The sequence below is a fragment of the Plectropomus leopardus genome, chromosome 6 (genome assembly GCF_008729295.1).
Source record: "Plectropomus leopardus isolate mb chromosome 6, YSFRI_Pleo_2.0, whole genome shotgun sequence".
Taxonomy (NCBI): Eukaryota; Metazoa; Chordata; class Actinopteri; order Perciformes; family Serranidae; genus Plectropomus; species Plectropomus leopardus.
Window position 1 is genome coordinate 9,987,876 of NC_056468.1, and position 25,000 is coordinate 10,012,875.

A 25,000-nucleotide genomic window follows, 5' to 3' on the forward strand; every position below is an offset into this window, starting at 1 on the left:
GAGATTTTGCTGCTTGTCTTCTCTTGCCTAATTTCATTCTAAACTAAGTATCTATAAGTGCTGTTTGGACGAAAGACGTCATCGCTGGGTCACAAACGGTGCCGTTTTTCATAATTGTCTGACATTTTGTAGGTGATTAACTGTGCTTATCACAATTTTTTAGAGCCCAAAGTAGGGTTGCAACAGTATGGTATTTTCACAGACTACAGTAACCACAGTTTCACAGTATAAAGGAATTAAAGGAATGAAAACAGAAGGGTTTTTTTTTGGTTGATCAAATGTTTTATCCCTAGAATTTCAACTTGAAATCGTTTTTTAATGGAAGCGTGTGTAAAAGGTCTCTCATTTGAAAATGACTAAAATAAAGGTGCAATTTTCTATCAGTTGCTTTTTTTTTAATATCGCAGAAAAGCAAATGTACACAGTAGGATAATCTGCAACTTTAACATAATAGTTTACGAGTATATCACTGCAGCCCTTAAGCCAAAATAACATCTTCAGAATGCTTCTTTCGTTTAATCATCTGTCCTGAATGCAGAGTCTCTCCATTTATTGGCACAATGACCAAGAAAAGCATCAAATTCTCACTTTAAGGAAGCTAGAAACAGCCAGTGTTTGACAGTTTTGCTTGAGAACATGACTGAAACAATTATGAGAATAGCTGGCAATTGATTTTCTTTCCATTGACTGATTAAACAACTACTTTTTTTTTGGTCCAGCAGACAGTCCTCTTAACATTATTAACAGACATGGATCAACACAAAGTTTGATTCTTTTTGAAGTCCTGCTTCTCCTGCGTTTGTCCATTAGAGCCATCGTGTAAGGCTAAATGTAGCTGAAGTCATTTGAATGACAGTGGCACAACTTTGCACTGCACAGTAATCCTTGTAGCTCCCAAGTGTTAATCCATGCTGATTGTCAGCGGCTCATTTAGGAATGAAAAGGTCCTCCACTGGAGGGCTTTCAGGAGGGACACTCAGTCAGTGATTTTTTTGGGGGCTTGCTAATAGGCATTGTCCTATTCTTCTGCTTCCTGCCAGTCCTGCCTTTTGTCTCTTATCAATCCCCTCTACACGTCATCCACCCCTTCACTCTGGTGCGGTCAATGCAGCAGAGGAAACTTGCCATAGCCATTTTCCCCCATGTGCCACCGCAGAGCCTCAACCAGCCTGACTTTACGGCATTCAACCATCACTCCAGTGAGAGCAGGAAATCCCAGAAGTCATTCACGCGGCATATTGCTTCCTATCTTGTAGCCAGAGAAGGTTCCATAGACTGGCGCCAACTCTTCCTTTTAGTTGGTCTTGAATTTACAGACTAGTGAGCTTTTTCCCTCCCTCAGTTTAAAACCTCTCAATGATTTCTTCTCTAAAATTCCTTTCATGATTTGTGTCATTAGGCTGATTTTAAACGACGTCAATCAATTTTTCCAAATGGCTGTTAGAACACGTTCCAGATGGGTTGCTTTCTGAAAATATGGTCCTTAATCCATTTTAATCCAATCATAGCGGCAGGGGGATTAACTGAGATGAAACGTCCTCAAATTCAAAGGAAATGCTGGAAAGTTGGCACTTACCTCAGTGTGAAAGAGTTGAAAATAAATTTGTTGTGAGTGATACAAGCCTGTTGCTATTTGTTAGCATCATATTTCTACACTGAGTTAATCAGAAATCTTTTTTCTCTGACAGTTGTAGGGTTGATTTGACTGTAATGTGTTATATCTCACTCCATTTTAAAGTAGGTGGTCACAGAAGCACAAATGGTCCTGGCTGTGGCCTACAATAAAGCAACAGGCAAATTTTACAGCTTTTATGGGCGTTTTATGATGTCTGCAGTCAGATTAACAGCTGGGATGTTGACACAGTCTTATCAGTGGCATCTACATTTGGAGGGCAGCAGCAGAAACACAGTGGCCCCCACACACAGCGCAGAGCGAGAGAGAGACGCTGCGTTTAAAGGCTGTGTATCCTCGGGTCGGGTCGCTCTAGTCCATCACAAAATGCCTCTTCTGCTTTCCCCCCTTTGGTTTTTGTTTTTGAGGAGAAAGTTGATCCTACCCCCTGGCCCCTTTTCCTGCTGGGATTAAGGGCCTGTCAGACATATGTGATCCAGGAAATACCTTTACTAGGCCCAAGTGGGGTCACCATAGCAACTGGCACTAGAACCTGCCGCTGCAGGCCCTCGCTCGCTCGCTCCTGTGCACATGCTCACTGGGTCGCTCTCCCTGCTCTCTCTTCCCCTTTATTGTTCGGAGGCTTTTGTTGTGATGGTGGGAGGGATTAGTCAGGATCACTGATGTTGTCCCAAGGTTATGCTATATAGATGTGCTTCCTGCTGCGAAGAGGCGCATTTACAAACAAGGTGCGCTTTGGAACAGCTCAGCACGATCTCGTCTTGAGGCACCGGTTATAGCTGTGACATTTGATTATCTTGTTCAATTTCTCTTGATATAATGCCAAAGGGACTGCGTAGAAAATGGGAACAGAGTAAAATGACTCAGATTTGACATTTTAGTGAAAAAAAAAAACAAAAAAAAAACAGAACTATGTCAAGTAGAGCTTAAAAAAAAGAGTCAGTAGATTGATCAATTAGTCAGTCGACAAGAATTCATCTGCAGCTATTTTGATAGTAAATTAATAATTTATGTAATTTTTCACGTGCAAAACATTATTTGTTTCCAGCGATTTGCTGCTTTGCTCTTTTTTTTTTTAAATCATCATAAACTAAATAACAACACAATTGAACAGGTCATCTTGGGCTCTAGATAATTATGTGTCATTTTTCTTTTTTTTAATGTCACTTAAAGGTTAATTAGCAGATGACTCAGGACTGAAAATTATAGTTAACTGAGATTCCGAAAACTTTATGTATCCAAAATTGGCAATTCTGCTTGCCAGCCTTCCTAGTTTGCATAATAGATGAAACTAAAAAGACATAACAAATTAAACTACAAAAATGCTCAGAATAGCAGTAGCACTCCCATCAATATGTCAGTGACAACAGATCAGCATGTGGCTCTCAAGATAAGATCGGCAAACAAACTCTAGGCCCCACAGGTTGCTGCATAATGGCTTATACAAGGAACAAAATTAAAGAGACAAACCTAATTACTGTCAGCATCCTGATAGCAGAAGAAATAAAATCATTTGAGTAGCCGTTTTCCTCAGAGGTGCAAGATACTGCCAGCCTGAGGGCATTAAAGCAGATGCATTGGACATAATATGGACAAGAAAATCCTTTTGCTTACTTGACTACGTTACCTCCAGATTGAGCACAACACTTTCAACAGGACTCCAATGATCTTGTAGCACACTTTAACAATGCTGTTAAGACTATTCTTGTCTTTCAAAGACAACCCATTGAAACATCCTATGAAAGAAAATGTGAAAAGAAGTTCAATAAAAGACTGATTAAAGCTGCATGGAATATTTTTAGAGACGCTGAAAGAGTTCAGCTTCTGCATCAGGTGGATTCTTTGTTGTCCTCGTTTGGCAGTCAACTCTTTGTTTGCATCAAACACTGCTCCTAATTATTTGTATGTGTCCACAATTTGTACTTCTTCAGCATGTATGATGCAAGCTGTTTTTCCTGAGGTCAATGATTAATTCCATAATCACGTTAAGGTCAAGGAAGTTTTTTCACAATTACCATCTAAGGTTACAGCAGTAAAGCGGTTTTAAGGTATACCGTGGTATAAAATTAAATGTAATCATACCATGTAAATTTGCTTTTTACATTGAAAAAAATATGCAATCTGACTGAGAATCTTATGTGCACATCACATCTCCTTCCCCCCTCTACTGCCTGTGAGATTTTTTTAAACATACTTCCATTAAAACAGTTTCAGTCAATATAAAGCGATTTATGAACTTAAAAAAACCCTTAATGTGTTTAGGGATTGCTGTGACTGATGATGATAATTGTAATGGTGTAATACCTTTTTCTGTGTTATTGTGAAACTGAGATGTTTCCTGAGACGGTTATCGTACCATGAAAATCTCATGCCGCTAACCCTAATTCTCATCCAAGTCCTAAGGTAAACAAAATCAGATGTCTCCTTAAGTGGAACAGTGTACCTCATGTACCTTTTTAGCATGGATATGTGATCCTAGAGCAAGAATGTCAAGCAAACTGGCCAGTGACGATCTCTACCTTTTGTAAACTAGACAAACAACACTATTGTGATGGACAACGTGTCAGCATAATTGGGTTACCCCCTCCCCCTTGTGGACTATGTAGTCAGTTGGAACAGGGGGGCTCAGGTGTCTAGCTCCGTGACGCCTCCCCTTTCTTCAATCCTCTAATTGAATTTCACCTTCCTTTCCCAAGTAGCTCCTCTCCTGTCTGATGATAGGGCCTTAACTAATTTGGGGTATGATTTAATTTGAGGGAGAGGTTAGGCAGGCAATTTGCCGGGAGGAAATCAAGGAAGGACTTTTCTGCTGTCTCTGGGACCCTGTTTTATGATTGAAGTACTTTTTGGAGTTTCTACAGTACAGATTCAGCTCTGTGTTGTGGGAGAGCTCTCTGATTATTTTAGATACTCTGCCAGTTAGTTACTATTAATATTTAGTCAGAGATATTATGCATCTTATTTGAGTTGGAACTATCCTTGTGGTTGTCCTAGATTATGCCAAAGATATAAACTTTTCTATGTGTTCATGGAGCCATTATTGTGTTTATTATAACCTAAAGTTAAATAAAACTATTTTCCTTGTTAGTGTCTGTGGAAACGCAGATAGAGCTGTTCACGGTCTATCCTGGGGATCGTCTGGATCTGAGTTGCTCTGTGAAAGACTCCCTCCATGCTGTCAACTGGACCAAAGACCATGTGGCAGTGGTCCATGGAGAACACACACACATCCGCAACGGCCAGCTGGAGATCGAGACAGTGGAGCTGACGGATTCTGGTCTGTACGCCTGCACCACCTTCGGCAATCACAGCGTCTTCTTCAACGTCACAGGTAAAGTTGTTCAGTAAGCAGGTGAATTAAAGAAGCCTTCGTAGTTTTAATCATTTTGTTGTTGACTAGTTGCATTCTTTTACTGTTTAAGTAAAAAATCTCATATAGTGGTCATGAAATGGCATCAAAATGTTGCTATCAGAAATACAAAGCTGGCAGAAAAAGAGAATGAAATGTCATTTTTTTTAAAAGAATAATCACCTAAACGGTCCTAATTTAAAACAGTCCTAATTTAAAATTAGCCTTTGTCAATGCACAACATTAACAAACGTGGATTGGTGCCACATTTATTAGACTATTCCAACTAAAAAGCCATTGATTTATAACAACAGTCTGTGCATCACTGAAAGTATGTACTGTACATACTGACCCTTGTCTTCAGTGTGTCTGTACGTTCTCAAGCATTGTGCCCGTACTGGAAGAAGAAAAATAAAACTTTATTCTCTCATACACATCTTAAAAATGTTGAATCACAGACAAAATACTGTGTGGATCACTATAAATGGAGTTGTTTGGCCTCACGCTTCTCTGTTCTGTTTTTTTTGTTTCACTAGTCGATACCCTGGCCTCCTCTGAGGATGACGATGAGGATGAAGAGTCTTCGTCAGAGGAAGCCAAACTGTTGGGCAGTCAAAAACTGCTGCGTAAGTGTGCTGATCTCTTTAATGCCACTGTAACAAATGGTCATTACTCGCTCACCCAGAGTCACAGGCTTATGAGTAATTGTCATGAATGGTCAGTGATTTGAAAGCTTTATGATTCAATTATGGGTGTGCCGTGTGTGTGTGGGTCACACTTGGGTGAGTGATTTAACTCTGAATCAGAGGGTTTTCACTACCTCAGTGACAGCTTTTACATGAGGAATGTCCCTGCGGTGACTAACTGTGGTTAACGTTAGATGTCTTTTCAATTTTTCTCTGGAGTAATTAGGACATTCAGGCTTCATCATCTGACTCCTACTGCCCACTGTGCCCACAACCCAGCAGCTGCCAAGCATGCCGACCTTCAGTTTGTACTCTTACTCCCAGAGCTTTGTACCTTAAGAACACAACATGATGTTACTTAACTAAGGCATTTTTTTTTTCTATTTCAAGAAACTTAAAGTCCTCAGTTGTACTGCCAAGCCCCGAGACTATAATTTAGAATTCTTTCTTGGAGAACATGCATTATGTAATGCATTCATCCACCCAGTTTCTGACATTTAACCAAGACTGGGTTTGCGTGGCAGCATGTTAAGCAAAGTAGTCAGACATAACTCATTGCTCCTTACGCTTTCTCTAAGGGTGAGCCCTACCTCCCTACAATGGAAAACCAATCTGGCCACTTATATCTGCAATCTCACTCTTTGAGTTACTACCCAAGATCAAAGCTGGCTGATAATACAGTGACAAAGTGTGAGGAAAAGTCTTGGCTACCCCTTCACCCAACAGGTACCTTTTACTCAGGGAGGCAGGAGTTTGATTCTGGACCCAGCTATGCCTAGTTGGTAGCGCTCCACCGCCCACACTTTCTCTGGTTCCTCCTCTTCCAAAAAAGTGATGTTCCAACTCCTGACAACCAGTCTGCAGTGCCAGGGCTCAGCGCTCCTAGGTCCCCGCCTTTGCCTGCCGCCCAGCTGACAATGTACTGACCTCAATGCCCATCCTTTTGGGTGGTGGGCTCGTAGGGTGGCAGCTCCATGTAGTTCTTTAGGACTGTGCCCAACTGGGCACCAGACACTCCCGTCCCAGGTCTGGCTCCAGAAGGGGGCCCCTGATATGACCAAGACGCTGCAGATCCTTCTTGGCCTTTTCATGTTGGGGCTGTGAATCACTCTTTGTCTGGCCTGGCCTTTGGAGACCTTTCCAGAAGTTATTGCTCACAACAACACAACTCCAGCGTCACAGGGACGCACACACACCCCCACCAATATAAAGTGGTCATTCTTGTAGGGGTCATTATATAATGTTCTCTTTAAAAATGAGCTTGAGGTTTCGGGTACTTGAAATGAGTTTTAAGCTTTAGTTTTATGTTTTTAGTTTGAGAACGTACGCCAATTATTGCATTTGTATCAGACACATAATTGTATTTGTTACTCATCAGTTTTTCTGCTTTATTTTTTAGCAATGGCCCCACAGTGGGCTCACCCAGAGAAAATGGAGAAAAAGCTTCACGCTGTCCCAGCCAGTAAGACGGTGAAGTTTCGATGTCAGGCCAGCGGCAATCCAACTCCCACTCTGAAATGGTACAAGAATGGCAAGGAGTTCAAGAGAGACCACCGCATTGGAGGCTTCAAGGTTAATAATTAAAACATTTATCAAAAATTGTTTTCCCCTCAGCTTCTTCTTAGCGACACTACACCCTCCTTAGAATTTCTTATTGAATCACTCCGAGCTCATTCACTATGAGTGGAGATGTGTCAGTGATCTCATCTCCACATTAGATCACCTCCGCCTCCCCTGGAGTAACAAACACTTCCTGCGAGTGAAAAGCGGAGGCAAGTTTCACATTTGACCTGAGAAACAATGCGAGATGAAATCCTATGCCACAAAAAGCCATGTTGTGCCATAGTTTTAATACCTTCAGGTGGGCAACCCTAGCCATCCGTTTGGATGAAGGATAATATTGGCTGTCCTCATTACGGGTATCAGTGCATCGTCTTTACTGTAATTACACCCAGGCAGCAGTAAATCCACCATGGGACTTACTGTATCTTTGATATATGATGTGTGCTGTTATGACTCTTCTAGTCACCATCCTCCCACTTCTAGGCAAGCTGTATTCAAATGGGACGCTAACTGCTGATGAGCTGCAAGGTTATAATGGGTGATAACACAGTTTACTCTAGTGTCTGGATTTACTTAGTAGAAGTGTAGCAGGTGAGGGGTGTGGATGTACTGTCAATGACATCTTGACCTCTTAGAGACCATAAAATATCTGTTTTTGAAGCTTGGCGTGTCTTTAATGCCGTCTATCACTTCCAGCCTGTCACTGTATTAATCCACAACCGTATGAGCCATAAACTAAACACCAGACTGGACAGGTTTACCAAATTTTATCAGGTGTCCCTCATGATTCAGCAGTCAATCCTAGTGGAACATAATGACACAATGTCTCAACAGAAAACGAGTGTGTAACCATCACATAGCATCGCGTAATGTCCACAATCAAATATGCACTTGTGTTACTTCATGCATACAAATCACGGAGCAATACGCTGTGTGCTAGAGATCAGACCGCAGATGTAAACACTTAGAAGATGGGTGAGTAGCCCACTTGCTATCTTCCTATGTCTGTAACGTTACTTTTTAAATTGGAAAACACACGTTTTGTATTGTGATATTATTTGTAAACTGCATACCAGATAGCCAGCAAGCCCAAGCAATGTTAGCTTAGCTTGTTTTTAGCGATGGTCGTTTACCTTAGCAGGAACTTCAAGCTTCCTGGTGATCTCCTTCCAGCCAGCTGACACTGTTTAGTTTTTTGCAGTGAAAAAAGCAGGTTTTGTTTAAATTATTCCTCATTTCAACTTCATGAATCAGTCAGTCCTCATCCACTGTGATGCTTTCAAAGCCAGTGACAGGAATAAATAGAATAGTGTCCAACAAAAGTTCAATTCACAAAAGTGCTTGCAGCCAGTAAGGACAGCTCTTTCGTTGGCTTCAAATCCTATATGTGGTCATAACGGTGGAGTTTCAGTGTTTTAAAGAGACTAACTCCCTAGCGAATAACCCCCCCCCGCTGAAATTTTATCTCCGTTATGTTTAGCAGTAAAACACACATGACCTGTATGACGCTAGTTGCCCCATTAGTAAGTTTTCAAACATTAATCTTGTACGTCGGACCAGCAAACTTAAAACTCAACCCAACTCTAATAAGGAGGCTGTAAATGTTGCGCTATGTGTATCTTTACATTGACTTCTGTGTGAAAAGCTCCATTCAGTGGCAGTTGCCTCACAGGTGTGCGATGGATGTGCATGTTCACAGACTACCCTCCTTCCTCCCTGCATCTGCTCTTCCCATCAAGGTGTAGGCCAGTCCAGCCTTGTCTCGTGCTTCCCCAGCCCATCTCCCTCCCCAGCTGGGACACATTTAGGAGTTTCCTCTCAGCTGCCTGTCCCCCCCCACCTCTGCAAGACCCCCACCCAGCCAGGCTGCACACTTAACCATCTGGCTGCTGTTTTTTTAGTCAAGGTGCAAAGGTCTGCATCAGCGGTCGGGGACGTCTCTCATCCCTCCCACACTCATGCTTTTATGGCCAGGCTTCTATTGTTCATATCGTCTGCATGGAGACGTGCAGGAGGGAGGGAGTAATGTAGACCACATGTATATGAAGCCAAGCACAACACATCTGGCAGCAGGCAGCTGGACTCCCTCATCACGTTTTTAGCTAAATGAGGGAAACCGTATGGCTCAGTCTGTGTATATGCATGTTTGATGTTGCCATTGCCTTAGAGGTCCGTTGGTTAATCACACACTGCCGGTACTGGCAGATTTATGGAAGAAAAACTATAACATGTCTTGGACAAAAAAGAGCCAGACGTCACTTGGCGCTAATAAGACAGGTTGGGGCAGATGTATATAAAACATGAACCCGTTTTCCCTTTGTTAGGTAGGACAAACATCCAACATTTATAACATGGGGTGGTGACACAGGAAGATGGAGTAGTGTGTTATCTTGTTATCATCACATTGCACATCATTGACCTTGTTAGCAGTTGCTTTGGAAATAAAAAGATTTATGACAATTCATATTGGTAGAAAGCAGATGGAGAAAAATTTAGGAGTTCTTTGAAGGTTTTGCCATAAGCATCCATCTCTGTTGCCATGATTGGGTCACTACTGGCCTCATTTTCGTTAAATTTGATTTAAAACATTTGAACTTTACATTCAAGAACTGGTGGTACAATTTTCAAGAACTTTTTAAGTGCTTGTTCTTACCGTTTGTCTCATAGACAAGAACTACATTGATACTACAGTGAGATTTTTTGCATGTAGAACAATTCACAGCCACTAACAAATACATAAATCTGTGCACACAGCTGGAGCATTAGCCTAAAGCCCTGCTCAGACCAAAGATTCACAACAAGACGAGTTGAATCTTGCAGCTACTTGCTGTGCATCTGCAACGTTCTTGAAGCTGCCAGTTTACGCCAATGCAACTATATGAGCGGTGCATCATCTTCATAGCAATGACTCACTGTACTTCCATTCTAACTTACAGCTTTTTAGGTACAATTAACACCAGTACGTTTTCTTCTGAGTTTATGTGTGTACACATAGTGAAGCAGTAGCAGAGACTGACTGTCTGACACTGACACTGTCAGGGCGGAGGCCGAAATACATGTCAACAGCCGCGGAGATGTAAATGAGACGGACTCTGGCTCAGCAGTGTGTCAGAGAATGACACAGTAAGCAACACATCATCTGCTGACAGTTGGCAACTGACTTGACCAGCTAACTTCCTCAGAGTTCCCACAGTCATGGAAAACATAGAAAGTTATTGAATGTCACAATCACATTTTCCAGCACTGGAGAAGTTATTGAATAAGTATATTAATTGTGTGTTTTAAAAAGGTCATGGAATTTATTTTTTATTCATTTATTTTCCTTGTCTGATCTGAACTGGGTTTAACAAATTCAACATAATTCACTATGAGCAGATGTCTTGTCTGAACTTAATGTTTTTTTTGGTAATTAGCCAGCCACTGTAACCTTGTCTTTTTCCCCAATGTTTAGGTCCGTGACCATGTGTGGACCATCATCATGGAATCTGTAGTGCCCTCTGACAAGGGAAACTATACCTGTGTGGTGGAAAACCAGTACGGCAGCATCAATCACACCTACCAACTGGATGTAGTCGGTAAGTGTTAACTGTGATCACGTTGTTGGCATGTTAAACCACAATCAATAAATACTGATTGCATTTTTTCCACCTGTTGAATATTCATGAGGCCTTTCAGTCATGTTGGATCAGTTTCACAAACATCTCATATCAACATCATGATTGCAATTGCACAGGGACACTGTTGGGGCTTTCCTGTAGGGTGAAGTGGATATTTTGTTAAGAATTTGATAAATAAAGTCTGTTTACTTGAGGCTCGAGTGATGGATCCATGTCGAGGGTAGAGGTGATTATCCTCTAGGACCTGCCCTTGTGACTGGCTCTTACACCACTGCTTCAATAAATCACAGTCCCACTTCCTCCGTCAACGTTGTCCCCTGGGCTTCAGCTGACCTCAGCAGAGGCCAATACCCCTGTGAGCAGTGATATCGCTTCAGTAAGGGTTGTCATAAAGGGTTTGCTAAGTGCCTGCGAACGTCTCGGTCAGAAAAGCCTGGACGGTTGACACTCTGCCAGATTCTTGGCTTGTAAGTTTACTTTGGGGAATTATTAGTCATCAAAATGGAGCCGAAAGAACATTTCATTTCACAATAGCGGCTCTAGATAAGATACTTCACTTGCTTGCAGATCTATTGTGGCCAACTTGAAATAATTACACAAGGAGCACACTGCTGAGGAAACAGCCAATTCAGTTCTGCTTATAAGAATTTATAGTGTGTAATTTATACAGTATCAGATCTAATTATACAGGCGACCTTGTTTGCCTTCTGCTCCGGCCATTTCCAGTAACAGCCTTGACGTGACAGAGGTTTTGTTTGGCTTGTGTCTGATAATCAGTCAGCCGTGTGTACTTTTGAATTAATGCAAGTGTTTGTCTTTATTATTGCCTGGTTGCTTCATTGCCCACCAAACTTCTTCCAAGCTGATGTTTGTGTGTTTTGGTTGCGTTGCAGAGCGCTCTCCCCACAGGCCAATCCTGCAGGCTGGACTGCCAGCTAATCGCACTGCGGTGGTGGGCAGCGATGTGGAGTTTGAGTGCAAGGTGTTCAGCGACCCTCAGCCTCATATCCAGTGGCTGAAGCACATTGAACTCAACGGGAGCCGAGTGGGTCCTGATGGTTTACCATATGTCCGTGTCCTCAAGGTAGGAAATTTCTCCCACCAATCCTTTAGCAGAAGGCAATGAAATCTTCTTTTTATAATGCTATGTAGGAAAATGGAGGAATTTGAATAAGGTATTATTCTCTGTTGCTATGTCAATTCTTTTTTTAGACAGCCTGTACAGAGGTTGGGTACAAAACTCTGAATATTAAGGGGTACCAACCTAATTACATCGGTATTATCAAGTTCAATTTCATGGTAAATCCACTGATGCCAAATTTTGGTACCTGAGAGCTCTGTGGATGCTCCATTGGCTTTCAAGTTAGCCAAAAATGTTGCTGCAATGCCCATCTGCAGCTATAGTTATGTCATCTGGTCTACATTCTTTTCTGTATTATTATAGTAATAGCGTGGTATTACTGCTAGAGAAGCAGGCACACACAAGCAGTCGGACAAACAGAGACAGCCAGTTCACTCTGTGTAATTAGAAAAGAGCAGAGGGGCAAAATTGCAGGAGTTCAAATGTGAATGCTACTCAACCCTAGCTGGTACTGTCTGTAAGTGCACATCCTTTTGCAATGTATGAACTTAATCTTGCTAACTTTGAACATAACCCAAACAAATCCAAAACAGCTGTTCCTGAATATGATTTTGTGTCTGCCCTCCTTTTATTTTCTGTGCTGCACATGACATGTCTTTATTTCCAGCATTCTGGGGTCAATAGCTCGGACGCTCAGGTGCTGACCCTCTACAATGTGACTGAGGAGGAGAGCGGAGAGTATATATGTAAAGTGTCCAATTATATAGGAGATGCCAATCAGTCGGCCTGGCTGACTGTCACCAGATATGAGCCCACAGGTAACCACCAAGCAGCCGCACAGAGACGACACAGTGGAGGCGCTTCTAGGACCACCTGGGGAAAAAAAAGCTAGGGCTGTATAACTCTAGACAACCTCAGCTGTTTCTCTCCTCCCTCCCTCCGTTTCTCCCTCTCTCTCTCTCCTGCCTCAGTGCTCCTGACTGTAAATGACGCTATGGAAAATTCCCAGCAGAACAGTTGAAAGTGTTTAGTCTCAGGTTTATGTTGGACCCGTTCTCATTCCTGCCCCATGCCTGTGCTGTGCCCTCCTAATAAGGGCCTCTCTTGCCATCTTCTTCCATTACTCTCGCTCCCTTGCCCTTCAAAGTCCTTCGTGCGCTGCTCACGAGCTCTCTCTCTCCCCTTTGTTTTTTTCCAGCTGTCCTCCTCTGCTTACCTATGTTTCACAGGCCTCCTGTTGTTTGTCTTATGCTCACATAGTTTGCAGAAGTGTGAGTACGTCCTGTTCTGCTGCGGAGTTTTCCATGTTGCCCATCTCTTGCATGTAGAGAGATGAGGCTGAGGTATTTGATGTGGTGATGGGATGGCCCAATGTGGGGTCCAGCAGCTCACAGTCGGCCTAACCAGCTCCTCCACTAACCGATACTGGAGTCCTCTGCAGGGGCTCTCGGTGTACTTTTTGGGCAGATGGTGTTGGATCAAGGAGGAGGACGCTCCTCCATCCCTTTCTCTTTCAGAATCCTTTACTCATGGTTACCTTTCCCCTCTTGGGCCTCTTGTTGGGTCTGCTTCCTTTGTTATTTTCTAGACTGCTGGCCTTAACACCACGGACAAGGAAATGGAAGTCCTCCAACTGAGAAATGTGTCTTTTGATGACGCTGGGGAGTACACCTGCTTGGCGGGCAATTCTATCGGGTTCTCTCATCACTCTGCATGGTTGACCGTTTTTGAAGGTATCAGTGGTTCTGTCTCTCTCCTGTTTTTCCTTAATTTCCCTTTTCCAACTCCAGCCTGGCTATCTGGCTTCACATTTGCCAGAAAAGAGTCTGAAGGACTCTAGTTCTGTCGAAAAATGTGAGAGGAAGCCAGGGCGAGTTACAGGTACTAAAACTCCTCCTCTCCCTGTCCTCAGCATGGCTCCTGCTCCATCTAAACTCTTTAGATGGGAGAGTACGGGCCATGATCTGTTTCTTAAATGAAATCAGGACATGCCAAACAAACCAAGAGCTGTTTGCTACCTGGTCTATCATAAAAGAAGTAACATACTAGTAGTATTTTTAAATCATGATCACATCGAAGTGCACTCAGTGTTCTCAGCCAGGTAGAGCTTCACATTTACAGAGGGGTTGTTTGGCAGCTGACCAGATTTCACTTTGAACTGTCTCTACCGTTCTGCTCTTTAACTGGTGTTTGCATTTGATTTGGTGTAAAGCTGATTTCCTTTGACAAGCGCTACAAATGACATGTACTCCTGATGTCATTTCCTGCTGTGAGCACAGCGGCTGGCTTTGATAATTGGCTCGCTGTAGTGGATGTGTCTCATTCCAGAGGGGTGGAATGAGCATTTTGTCCAATTATCAAGCTGCTTGTCAGTCAGCCTCTTCACACAAGTGCAGCTCACTTGTGTTGCCGGTGTTGGTTAGGGGTGTAACGGTGCACTTCAGTCGGTATGGCACCCTTGGTTTGGGATGCATTGTGTAATTAGGTAGTGCTTCCAGCACAAATTAGTTGTATCATATAACCTCCCACCAACAAAAGGCAACACGATCTCATATGTAATATTTTTAAGTGGTAATATTTCTTGCGACTGTAGAGTTATTATGAGAGCAAATGCGCATCTTTATTAAATTAAAATAAAGAAGTTCTGAAGAAGCAAAAGCTAGCATAACACTTTGCGGAATATACATCTGTTCCTGAAAAAGTTATTAAAGCTATACTATGCAGGAGTTGTATGTTACACAACATTCAAACTTGGCCCTGTCTCCCTGCGCTGTACTGCAACCAGCTGCACTATTGTATAGAGTTGGGGGGAAAAAATCGATACAGCATAGTATTGCAATTTTTTTGCATGGCGATATTGTATCAGTACACAAACATCAAGTCAGTTGATTTGTTTGTATTATAGAAATTATTCATTTTTATAAATTAAACCTTAATTAGCCTACAAAAATAATTAAATCAATAGCTTTTTCAGTCCTCTAGATACACTTTGCAGCAATAACAATGACTGAAGTAATAGAAACAGACTGAAAACTTTTTCTTATTAGATAAAACAGATGTTGACAAAGTGTCTTTTGGGAATGCAATTTGCAATTTAAAAAAAGGTAATAAATCACAACTTATGTTACTGCAATACTCAGTGTATCTCAACATGTCTAAGATTGCAGTAATATTGTATTGTGACTTAAGTATTGTGATAAATATCTGCCTATTGCAATTCCCACCCCTAGTATTGAAAGAGTGTTACCTTTGTTGTAATGGAAAAAGCAATACTTTCGCATTCTAGCTAAGTTAACTGCAGACTCTTACCTGTCTAACAGAAAGCCAGCCAGCTCCATGTAGCTCTTCATTCCTGTCCCCTTCCTCAGCTAACCCCCTGTTCACTTTGTCCAGTCGGTGTTTTGTTTTTATTTTTTTTTGGTGCTGCGTCCACAATTTTCATGGCTCTCTTTTTATTGCGTGCTGCTACTGTTTGATCAGAAAGTTTTGATAAAGTCCTGTCTGCAATGTAATTGTCTGTAATTTGCTGGAGCCTACACACCACCATTTAAATAGGGGGGGGGGGGTCGTCTGGGCCGATAAATACACCGCCTCCAATTGGTCATAATTATGATTTCGAGGATAGTGAAGATAAGGTCCTCATAAGGCATGATGTTCATTTATTCATTGAGGAGTACTTTTAGCATACAGCAGACAGGTCTGAAAGCAGTTTTTTGGCATTGTATCAACTTTTTTTTTTAAATAAAGAAAAGACAATTAACTGCTTTATTTATGACCTCAACAGGATTTAAGACCATAGGTAAACTTATGTTTGAACAAAGACCACTTTCAAACTGATATGCAAGATCTAGCTCCTGCACACAAAGTCAGATCCCAAGCCAAGGTATGCACCGAAGAATCATTTTCATTGAAATATGGAATCCATTACACCCCTAGATCTGGTATGAATAAACGTTGGTGATTTCACTGAGTGGGAGGAAAAAAACAAGATCTGAATTGGATAGTGTCCTTTTAAGTGTTAGAATTTTTTTTCTTATTTTCTCAAAAGATATAGATAGAAAGTAACATTGTATATTGTATTACCAGCACCAACACACAACTCAATTTAAAATTGCATTGCAGTTAGAGTAAGAATTTGATATTTTATTGATCGAGTCAAGCAGTTAAACTACTGTATTGAGCTAATGCTTTATGGTATGCTGCTTTTAGACCTACATGTAGTCATGAGATTCAAGTTAGGCTTTTTGATAAATAAGAAATGATATGTTGAAAAATGCTGTGTGAAGTGATGATACGCTGTATAAAAGTCAGATCCTTTGCACATTTTTATACTCTTGCATGTAAATTTACATAAGTCGGATAACTAAAAAAATGGATTATCTGAATTCAGCAATGTGATGGCTTGTGTAACACAGAATTTGGGTCACTTAAGTTTGTCCCAACCATTTCTCAGTAACTCATGAGACTATCACTGCTGAAACCTTTATGCTACAATACAAGTTTTTGTGATGTCTGTGTCAAAGGCTCTGGTTTTTAGACAGGGCAGATGTGTGTTTGTGTGTGTGTGTGTGTGTTTTGCCGTGTACTTGAAAGCATGGGTATGTTTGTTGTGATTGTGTACATAAAGTCAGACCTTTTGTGGTGGTTTCATGGATGACAGCTGACCCCTCCCCTCCCTGCTCCCTGTCACCCTGCGTTCCTCCCCCCTATCTAGCTGTCCCACACTATCCTCCAGCCAACCACACCTACCTGGAGGTGGTCATCTACTGTGTAGGCTTCTTTTTCATCGCTGTCATGATCGCCATCACAATTATCGTCAAGATTCGCACCTCCTCAAAGAAGAGTGACTTCAACAGTCAGCTGGCCGTCCACAAGCTGGCCAAAAGCATCCCGCTGCGCAGACAGGTAACAGAAAGTAGATAGGGGGTTTGGAATATTTATACCTTTTCTTCTCCTCTTTCCTTCTCCTCGCACCATTTGTTATTTTCTAAGTTCAAAGCTTAACAATGTCTTTCAGCTCACAGAGTTTCTGGTTTTGCTAACAGAAAACTAAAAGCATGCATTCAAAGAGCATTTCAGGTTCATTTAAGCCTCCTGAGGTCTTGTACATCAGGTAAGATTTGCTGCATTTCCACAGCTTGGTACGGCTCGACCCACTTTTGGTGCCAGATTTTTTAGATCTGGGTGGAGTGAATTTAAAAAATATCTCGGTCCCTTTTGACGGTTGCTTAGTTATTTAATATGGCAAAAATGGGTCTGAGCAATCTGTTATCTGCAGTGTTCGGCTCCATCCTCTAGTATGAGCTCAGCTCTGTCAAACCTTGAAACTTTGAAATACCAGGAGCTATTCACAGCTTTTACCAATGAAAAACCAAAAAGAGTGAACTGAGGTGAGAAGAGCTGTGCTGTGATGTGGAAATGCGGCAAATGAGTATTCAAGTTTCTGAGTATTTCTCCTCCATGGTTGTGGTACACCTGAGTGGTTTTTACAAGGTCCTATAGTTTAACCTCTAGTTTTCATTTCCTTTTGGTCACTGTTGACTGAGTTCTTGTTACTGGTGTCTGTTCCACTATGAGGGGAGTAATGTCAGTCTTCTTTTCTTCAGGTCTCTGTGGACTCTAGCTCCTCCATCCACTCTGGAGTGATGCTGGTTCGTCCCTCCCGCCTGTCCTCTAGTGGATCTCCAATGCTGTCAGGGGTGTCTGAGTATGAGCTGCCCCAGGATCCCCGCTGGGAGCTTCCCCGGGACAGGTATGTCTTGGATATAACCTTCAGACAGCCTAGAGGCTAGAAAAGTGATGTGAAAGGAAAGTTATTATTTAAAACAGCCAGTCAGCTGCACAAGGAAAGTGAAAGTTTATTTTCACAAAAAACTTATGTTTTGCTGCCCTTATGCAAGGCACTCAAACTGCATTAGAACTATGTGGTTGTACAGGGCAGCAATCCGTATACAGCTAAACTAAAGCTCAAAGCAAAAGTGTCTAACATATTTAAATTAAATTTTTGAATGAACTTGAAGCTAAAAAAAATGAAACCCAAACATCACACAAGTAATACAGAGTTGAACTCCTCTGACTTCTAATGACTGTCTCTTCTCCACCTCACAGACTTGTTCTTGGGAAGCCACTGGGTGAAGGCTGCTTCGGTCAGGTGATGATGGGCGAAGCACTGGGTCTCGACAAAGAGAAGCCAAACCGTGTGACCAAAGTCGCAGTCAAAATGTTGAAATGTAAGTTAGCTGTTCCCAGCTAAAAGTGCAGTCCTGTGTATATACAGTAGACTTGAATTGATTTGCTCTGAAAGTAACGAGATCTGCTGGTTTAAGTCACAGAGTGAAAAGCTCTTGGGTGTATATCAATAGATTCTGCAGAGGCTCCGGGGACGACAGAACTTTAACACCAAAACTGTGAACGGATACTAAGAGACATCTGCCATTGGATCCCAGCCACTGTGCAAATGGGAGAGCAGAGTAAAAATTTATGAGAACCCTTGACATCCCATATAAAACAGTGTTCATTAAACTGCACAGTGGAGTGAGGATGCAGGGAAAGTAGCATTTATTGTCTCCTACTTTAAGTGCCTTTCCCCAGGGAGCATTCAACAAGACAAACTCCAGCAGTACTCAACGAGAGCAGCGATGTCGATGTACATACCTTGTAGGGTGATTATTGTGAGGCCTTTGCGGGCCTTTTCACCAACAGAACATTGACTAATTGCCCTAATATGATTTATTTCCCCTCCAGCTGACGCCACAGAGAAAGACCTGTCAGACCTGATTTCAGAGATGGAGATGATGAAGATCATTGGGAAGCACAAGAACATCATTAATCTGCTGGGAGCCTGCACGCAGGATGGTAGGACCAGACAGTCAGGGGTCTGCTGCTGACCTGCCCAGGCCTGCTCAGGCCAATACACACACACACACACACACACACACACACACACACACACACACACACACACACACACACACACACACACACACACACACACACACAGCGTTGTCCCTCAGACTACCATGAACCTTACTTTGAGAGATGTGTAGAACAGCATGAGTAAACGCCTCTGACACCAGCTTCCGAGCTCGCAGTTTGAATTGACCACGGCTGCTGCCATTTCCCTCCAATCATCCCTGACAAAAAAATTAGAGTTAAGTAACCTCGAGTGATCCCACGGTGCACACTGCTCTGTTGCTTCCACACAGAAACACAGAGCTCTTTGTTCACTGCACTTTTATCAAGAGTTACCAGCTAATTTTCATTTATCTATTGATCTCAAAGTATTTATAACCTCTGCCAACAAGTGCAGCTTATGCTCATTTACTTGCTTCTAACCACGGGACCTTTACTTTTGAGACCCCATCAGGAAAAGATTTCTGTTTTAAGTATTTCCTGATGTGCTGTAAATGCACAGTTTTCTGTGAATACCACATCCATCATGAAGGTTATTTTGGTGCCCTTCTGACAGATTCCTCAGAGCTTCCATCATTATTATTCTATGAAATTATCCTATGTCTCTGTAGACCGAATCACAATGTTTGATAGAATAGCTTATGGTTAAAAAAAAACCAAACTGTACATATATATTGAACAGCGCTGAGAAAATGCTTCCTCAATTGGTATATGTTTAGCCACCAACAAAAAAGTCCACCTCAGAAATCACTTTCAAAATGTTGCCTGCCAGACAACCTTTTCCAACTGGGAACTGAACGAGGGAGTTGCTGATATACTGCTGCTGTTAGTGTGTACGTTAAGTTGTTAGAATACTCCAAATATAATTTACACTTAGACTGATAATGATTTTTTATATGGGTCTTGTAGATTGCCTCAATACATTTTATTGCAGCCCCCATTCAACAGCAGCACGCTGCTTAGCTTCTGTGCTTGTAGTTTTTGTTTATCAGACATTAGCAAAGCAACACCATAAATAAAATTAACAGAAAACGCCATATTGGTCAGACCACCGTGTTTCACTATATATTTTTAAATGTTATGGTTACGGCTGAAAATGGCATAAGAAATGAACAAGTCTGCTGATTTCACATATCTCCGCAACTGAAATCATTTGACAGTCCACCTGGAAGTGGTTATTGATGTCAGAGTGACATCAGAGTAGTTTGGTCAATTTAAAATTGGAAGTTTCATTGTCTCAGTTCATGGCGATGATTGTATGATTTATTATTGTATTTTGTTCAATTGTTTTAGGTCCTCTGTATGTGATAGTGGAATATGCATCCAAGGGCAACTTGCGGGAATACTTGCGAGCTCGACGCCCACCGGGTATGGAGTACTGCTACAACCCGGACCAGGTCCCCGTGGAGAACATGTCCATCAAAGATCTGGTGTCCTGTGCTTACCAAGTGGCCAGAGGCATGGAGTATTTGGCTTCCAAAAAGGTAAATACAGAATACAATGAAGCTTTTACGCTCTTCCGTATTCACAGAATCGGGTGGAGAAAGACGTCTTTGTAGAAAATGTACATGATTTTTTTTTGACAGTGAATATTCTGGGGAGATTAAGCCTCGTATTTGAGACACAGAATGTTTGAGGACTTTGGTCCAGTTTTAGTAACATCTGTTGTTATTTTTGCAGTGCATCCACAGAGATCTTGCTGCTCGCAATGTTTTAGTAACAGAGGACAACGTGATGAAAATAGCCGACTTCGGCCTGGCAAGAGATATCCACCACATTGATTATTATAAGAAGACCACCAATGTGAGTATTATTTTCATCTGTTTAACACACACACCCATTAGAATAACTTTAACACTGCAGACAGACATAACATGCACAATCTTTTCCTCAGGGGCGTTTACCAGTCAAGTGGATGGCTCCAGAGGCTCTGTTTGATCGGATATACACACACCAAAGTGATGTGTGAGTATCACGTGCCTTCACTTTTACGACTCATTCTCGATGGAATGTGAGAAAACTGTTAGTGGTGCAGAAAATGTAGATGCTCCTGTCTGTTTCTGTCTGCAGCTGGTCATTCGGGGTGCTGCTTTGGGAGATCTTCACTCTGGGGGGCTCTCCGTATCCCGGAGTCCCAGTGGAAGAGCTGTTCAAGCTGCTGAAGGAAGGTCACCGCATGGACAAACCCTCAACGTGCACTCATGAGCTGTGAGTAAAATATTACGTACCCACATCAAACATGTTCCTCATACTCTTTTCTTACTACTTGACCTCCTAGTACCTCTTTTCCAGCATTTCCTTATTTGGTAAGGTAAAACTAATTGGGTAGTATCAAATGTTTCAACATGGCAAGATGAGCTGTAATTATCTGTAAAAAGATCTTCTATTCTCAAAAAATACATTTTTTTTTTAGTACACTTGACACTGAGCCTTTGTTCGCTACATAATCAAAACAGTCCTGTAATTCTGACACAGCTGCATTTTTGTTTGTTGTAATCACTTTGGAGAAATCATGACGATCGGTTTCTAGCAAGTGATGGTTACAGAGTTGCAAATATATTGCCGATCAAGTCCAAATATGTGTCCCATTTTCTCATTCTGGCATATGAACTGAATAAAGTCTTGTCTGTGGTTTTCTGTTTTTGAGCCTGCATGGTCACAACCAGACTCTGAACCAGATGTTGCCTGCATCAATAGTATCACTGTTGAGGGGATGTGTGTTTGGATTGAAACAAACTTTTACTGATTTGACCTGCTAATGCCAAGAGAGTAAGCCAAGTATATGGCATTTAAAAAATATATATATATAAATTTTGAAAATGACCCACAATCTACGAGGCTCTTGAAGTCACTGCTGCGCCTCATGCTCAGCCCAAACAGTTGGTATTAATATTTACATTACCCATGTTGTTGTATATCAGAAAAAATCCAGGTGCTTAGCAACGTAATAATGATCCCGACCACTGTTTGTGTGACGACCAATAAAATGAGATGCTCACAGGTTGAGTGAGCCTCAAATGGAACATATTGTTCAGCATTGTTTTTTAGACGGTAACCTACAAGGTACAGCTGGATGTCAGGCTTCTGTCCACGCTTACAAGAATTCAACATTCTCTAAAGTTATACGATGCAGGATTCTCCTGAAAAAACAATGCATCATCTCATACAAAAGTAATCGCTCTCAATCATTTCTTTAGACCCACTAGAAGTGTGTGGCGGTGTATTTGTTTGCAGAGACTAGGGGTGTCAGTGGTTAATCATAAGTTGGTTAAACACTAAGAATGTTTTTGACCAGTTACGCATGTGGATTTATGGGTAAATTTTGCAGCTCTTTGGTTGCTGCATTGCGCACCACCAGGGTCTGGTGGGAGCTAGCTTGCAGTGCCACTCATTCATTATCACAAGTAACACTGTCCCAAAACAAAAGCTTTGCTTGTGAAAGCTTTGTACCCATCCTCTGGTCTCTCCCAGGGCTGCTCTGGTGAGTGAAACCCCATTAAGCATTGTTAACTATGTTAGCAGTGTCAGCACGGCTAGTGGTGCTAACATCTTTAACAAAATCAAAAGGGTTTTGAGCCTACAAATGAAGCTGCTTATTCACTGGCTATGAAGGGCACCACTAGCAAGCTGTCACCTGACCCAGGTGGTGTGCAGTGCAGAGCGGCCAACGCTAACGTTGGCCAACCAGTGGAGATTGCAGGGTGAGCGGTGGGAATGTTTCCATATGCTGACAGCAAAGCCGACAGAAAATAAAATAAAAGCCAAGACATTAACGTTATAAAATAAATGAATTGAAAATAAATTTCACCCTCTCTAAATGAATAGTGCTTTGTGTGGGGCTAAAGCTCACTGAGCCAGTGGAACGCCGGACTAAAAGGAAAGGCTGCCTGCATGCATGCCATTTTGCGTTTTCTTTTTTTTCCCCCTTAAAAATTAACAGGTTAGAAACCAGTCAATGGGTATCAGACTATCAAAAACTAACTGAATTAACTGAAACTGATATCCCCAGCACAGAATCTGCAGGCTTTATAAAAAGGCAGCGACTAGGTTCCACACCCAAGCAACATCCAACAGGAAACTACAAAAATTGTAGACACAGCACAGAACAACCAAACAAAAGTCAATCTGGGCTTGGCTTTCACTTTTGCTGGCGATACTGTTTATGAACACTAACTGACAACTCCTGCATAGTAAATCTTCAACACAAGATTTGTCTTTTTGAAATTGCTTCTCAGAGATTAGAGGTAAGATAATCTTGACTGCTTCATTTTTTTATCCCTTTATCTCCGCAGGTATATGATGATGAGGGACTGCTGGCATGCTGTGCCCTCTCAGAGACCAACATTCAAACAGCTGGTAGAGGACTTAGATCGCTGTCTGGCCATGACATCCAACCAGGTCGGTTCTTCTCTCCTCATCATACGAGAAGAGGCAGAAATGTCTGTTTTAGAAGTAACATGACGTTTTTTTTTCCTCCCTTTGTTTCCCACAGGAGTATCTAGAGCTGTCGGTGCCTCTGGACCAATATTCCCCCAGCTACCCAGACACCCGCAGCTCCACCTGCTCCTCGGGGGAGGACTCAGTCTTCTCCCACGATGCCGGAGCCGAGGAGCCCTGCCTGCCAAAGTTTCCTCCCCACTCCAACGGGGCAGCCATTAAGAAACGCTGATACCTCATCTCCATTCAGACAAACATTGACATTTCCTCCGCTCCCTGCCTCATGGGGTTGGACTCTTCCCCACATTCCCAGAGATGAAGCTAAAAAAAACACTGGTGCTCTGTGAGAGAGGAGCTCGGAGAGACACCTCGCAGAACTTGTTGGATCACACGGACTGAGGAGTGCAGCCGTTTCCCAGTTCTCGGTGGCGACGATGTTTATGGGGCACTTTGTATTACCGGGAGTGGCAGTTTGTCACAGTGTCAGAAAAAAAAAAAAACAGCAGACTCCCACTCTTTTTTCACTTTGGGCATTCCACAGGTCAGGAGAATCGTAAGGACTGACTGATCGTCAGGTTTTTGTTTGTTTTGTGTTTTTTTTCCCCTCCATGGTTGTTTCATCAGTAGTGAAGGACAATATTCTGTGTTTCAGACCAAATCCAGAAAATATCCTACCAAGGGACGTGCAGCACCATGGTCCTCTGCATCATTCACTATCTTCTTGTAAATACAGTTAGAAAATTATAAATATGAATATATATTTACATTATACTCTTATTTTTATTACCATAATGATTTATTTTCTTTTGTACAAGGATGCTTTTGTTTGATCCATTTTTTGATATAGTCTGTAGGGGCAGTTGTTACATGAGAATATCTTTAAATTGCTGAGGATTACATGGCCAGTTTTTTCGCTGTATCACAGCTTTGATTCCCCTAAATTTACTGCATAATCATCAATGGAAAAATATATATTGGGTTTTCTATTTTTTAACTGTAAGTGCTTTTCATGACACAACCTGCAATACGGTGTAACTCAGTGTTTGGGGATTCTCTCCGTCAAAAGAGACAGATTTATGAGAAATATTTGTTGTGTGTCTGTGTGTGTGTGTGTGTGTGTGTGTGTGTGTGTGTGTGTGTGAGAGAGTGTGCCTGTGTGCATGCTGGATGTGCGTGTGGAAAATTTTATCTTGTCTCCTTCAAGACTGTTCATTTACTCCAAGGATGGTCACAACTGTAAATATTCCCGGTTGTACGCCATGATTGTTAAAATCCAGAGTAATCTGCTTCGGTCAACGTCGTGCACTTTCACCGTGCATGCCTTCCATGTGATGAACTTATCTTCTACTGTAAATGCTTTAACAGGAGTTACATTTGCTGCCATATAACTTCTGACGAAGGGTTGCAGAACACGTATGTCATCGTAAAAAGGATTACATTAAATAAAAATGCTATCGAAAAACAAACCGCCGAAGCTTTCAGAGTTTGAACTCGACTCCATAAACGGGTCAATAAATATCCAGAATTTCTTGTTTGTGATGTAAATCATGTTTACAGAGATGGACCGTCGGCCACATCAATCTCCCACCCATTTAACACAGGTTGCTGGGGGCTGATTAGATATGATAATGTGCTGCTGACATCAGAAGAAATGTTGGCGAGCGCGGAGAGCCACAGCCGGCAGTAAACATGTAATTTATGGGCGTGGGAATGGCTTGGCAA

At 42.0% G+C, this 25,000-nt stretch overlaps 1 protein-coding gene across 5 annotated transcripts in view; it reads left to right on the top strand.

Moving 5' to 3' along the window:
* Positions 1-24,744, top strand: part of fgfr1a (fibroblast growth factor receptor 1a) — a 33,447-nt gene extending 8,703 nt beyond the window's left edge. For 2 of the 5 annotated variants that reach the window (XM_042488890.1, XM_042488891.1), the window contains exons 3-18: positions 4,722-4,964; positions 5,519-5,608; positions 7,068-7,240; positions 10,683-10,806; positions 11,742-11,932; positions 12,597-12,747; positions 16,644-16,840; positions 17,536-17,681; positions 18,038-18,159; positions 18,674-18,784; positions 20,135-20,325; positions 20,522-20,644; positions 20,736-20,806; positions 20,912-21,049; positions 23,134-23,239; positions 23,334-24,744. In XM_042488890.1, coding sequence (XP_042344824.1) covers positions 4,722-4,964; positions 5,519-5,608; positions 7,068-7,240; positions 10,683-10,806; positions 11,742-11,932; positions 12,597-12,747; positions 16,644-16,840; positions 17,536-17,681; positions 18,038-18,159; positions 18,674-18,784; positions 20,135-20,325; positions 20,522-20,644; positions 20,736-20,806; positions 20,912-21,049; positions 23,134-23,239; positions 23,334-23,510 — 2,354 coding nt within the window. In that variant the 3' untranslated portion in view covers positions 23,511-24,744. Of the gene's footprint in view, positions 1-4,721; positions 4,965-5,518; positions 5,609-7,067; positions 7,241-10,682; positions 10,807-11,741; positions 11,933-12,596; positions 12,748-13,517; positions 13,663-16,643; positions 16,841-17,535; positions 17,682-18,037; positions 18,160-18,673; positions 18,785-20,134; positions 20,326-20,521; positions 20,645-20,735; positions 20,807-20,911; positions 21,050-23,133; positions 23,240-23,333 lie in introns of all 5 variants that reach the window. The other 3 variants (XM_042488892.1, XM_042488894.1, XM_042488895.1) reach the window with 3 other exon arrangements.
* The last annotated feature ends 256 nt before the right edge of the window (positions 24,745-25,000 follow it).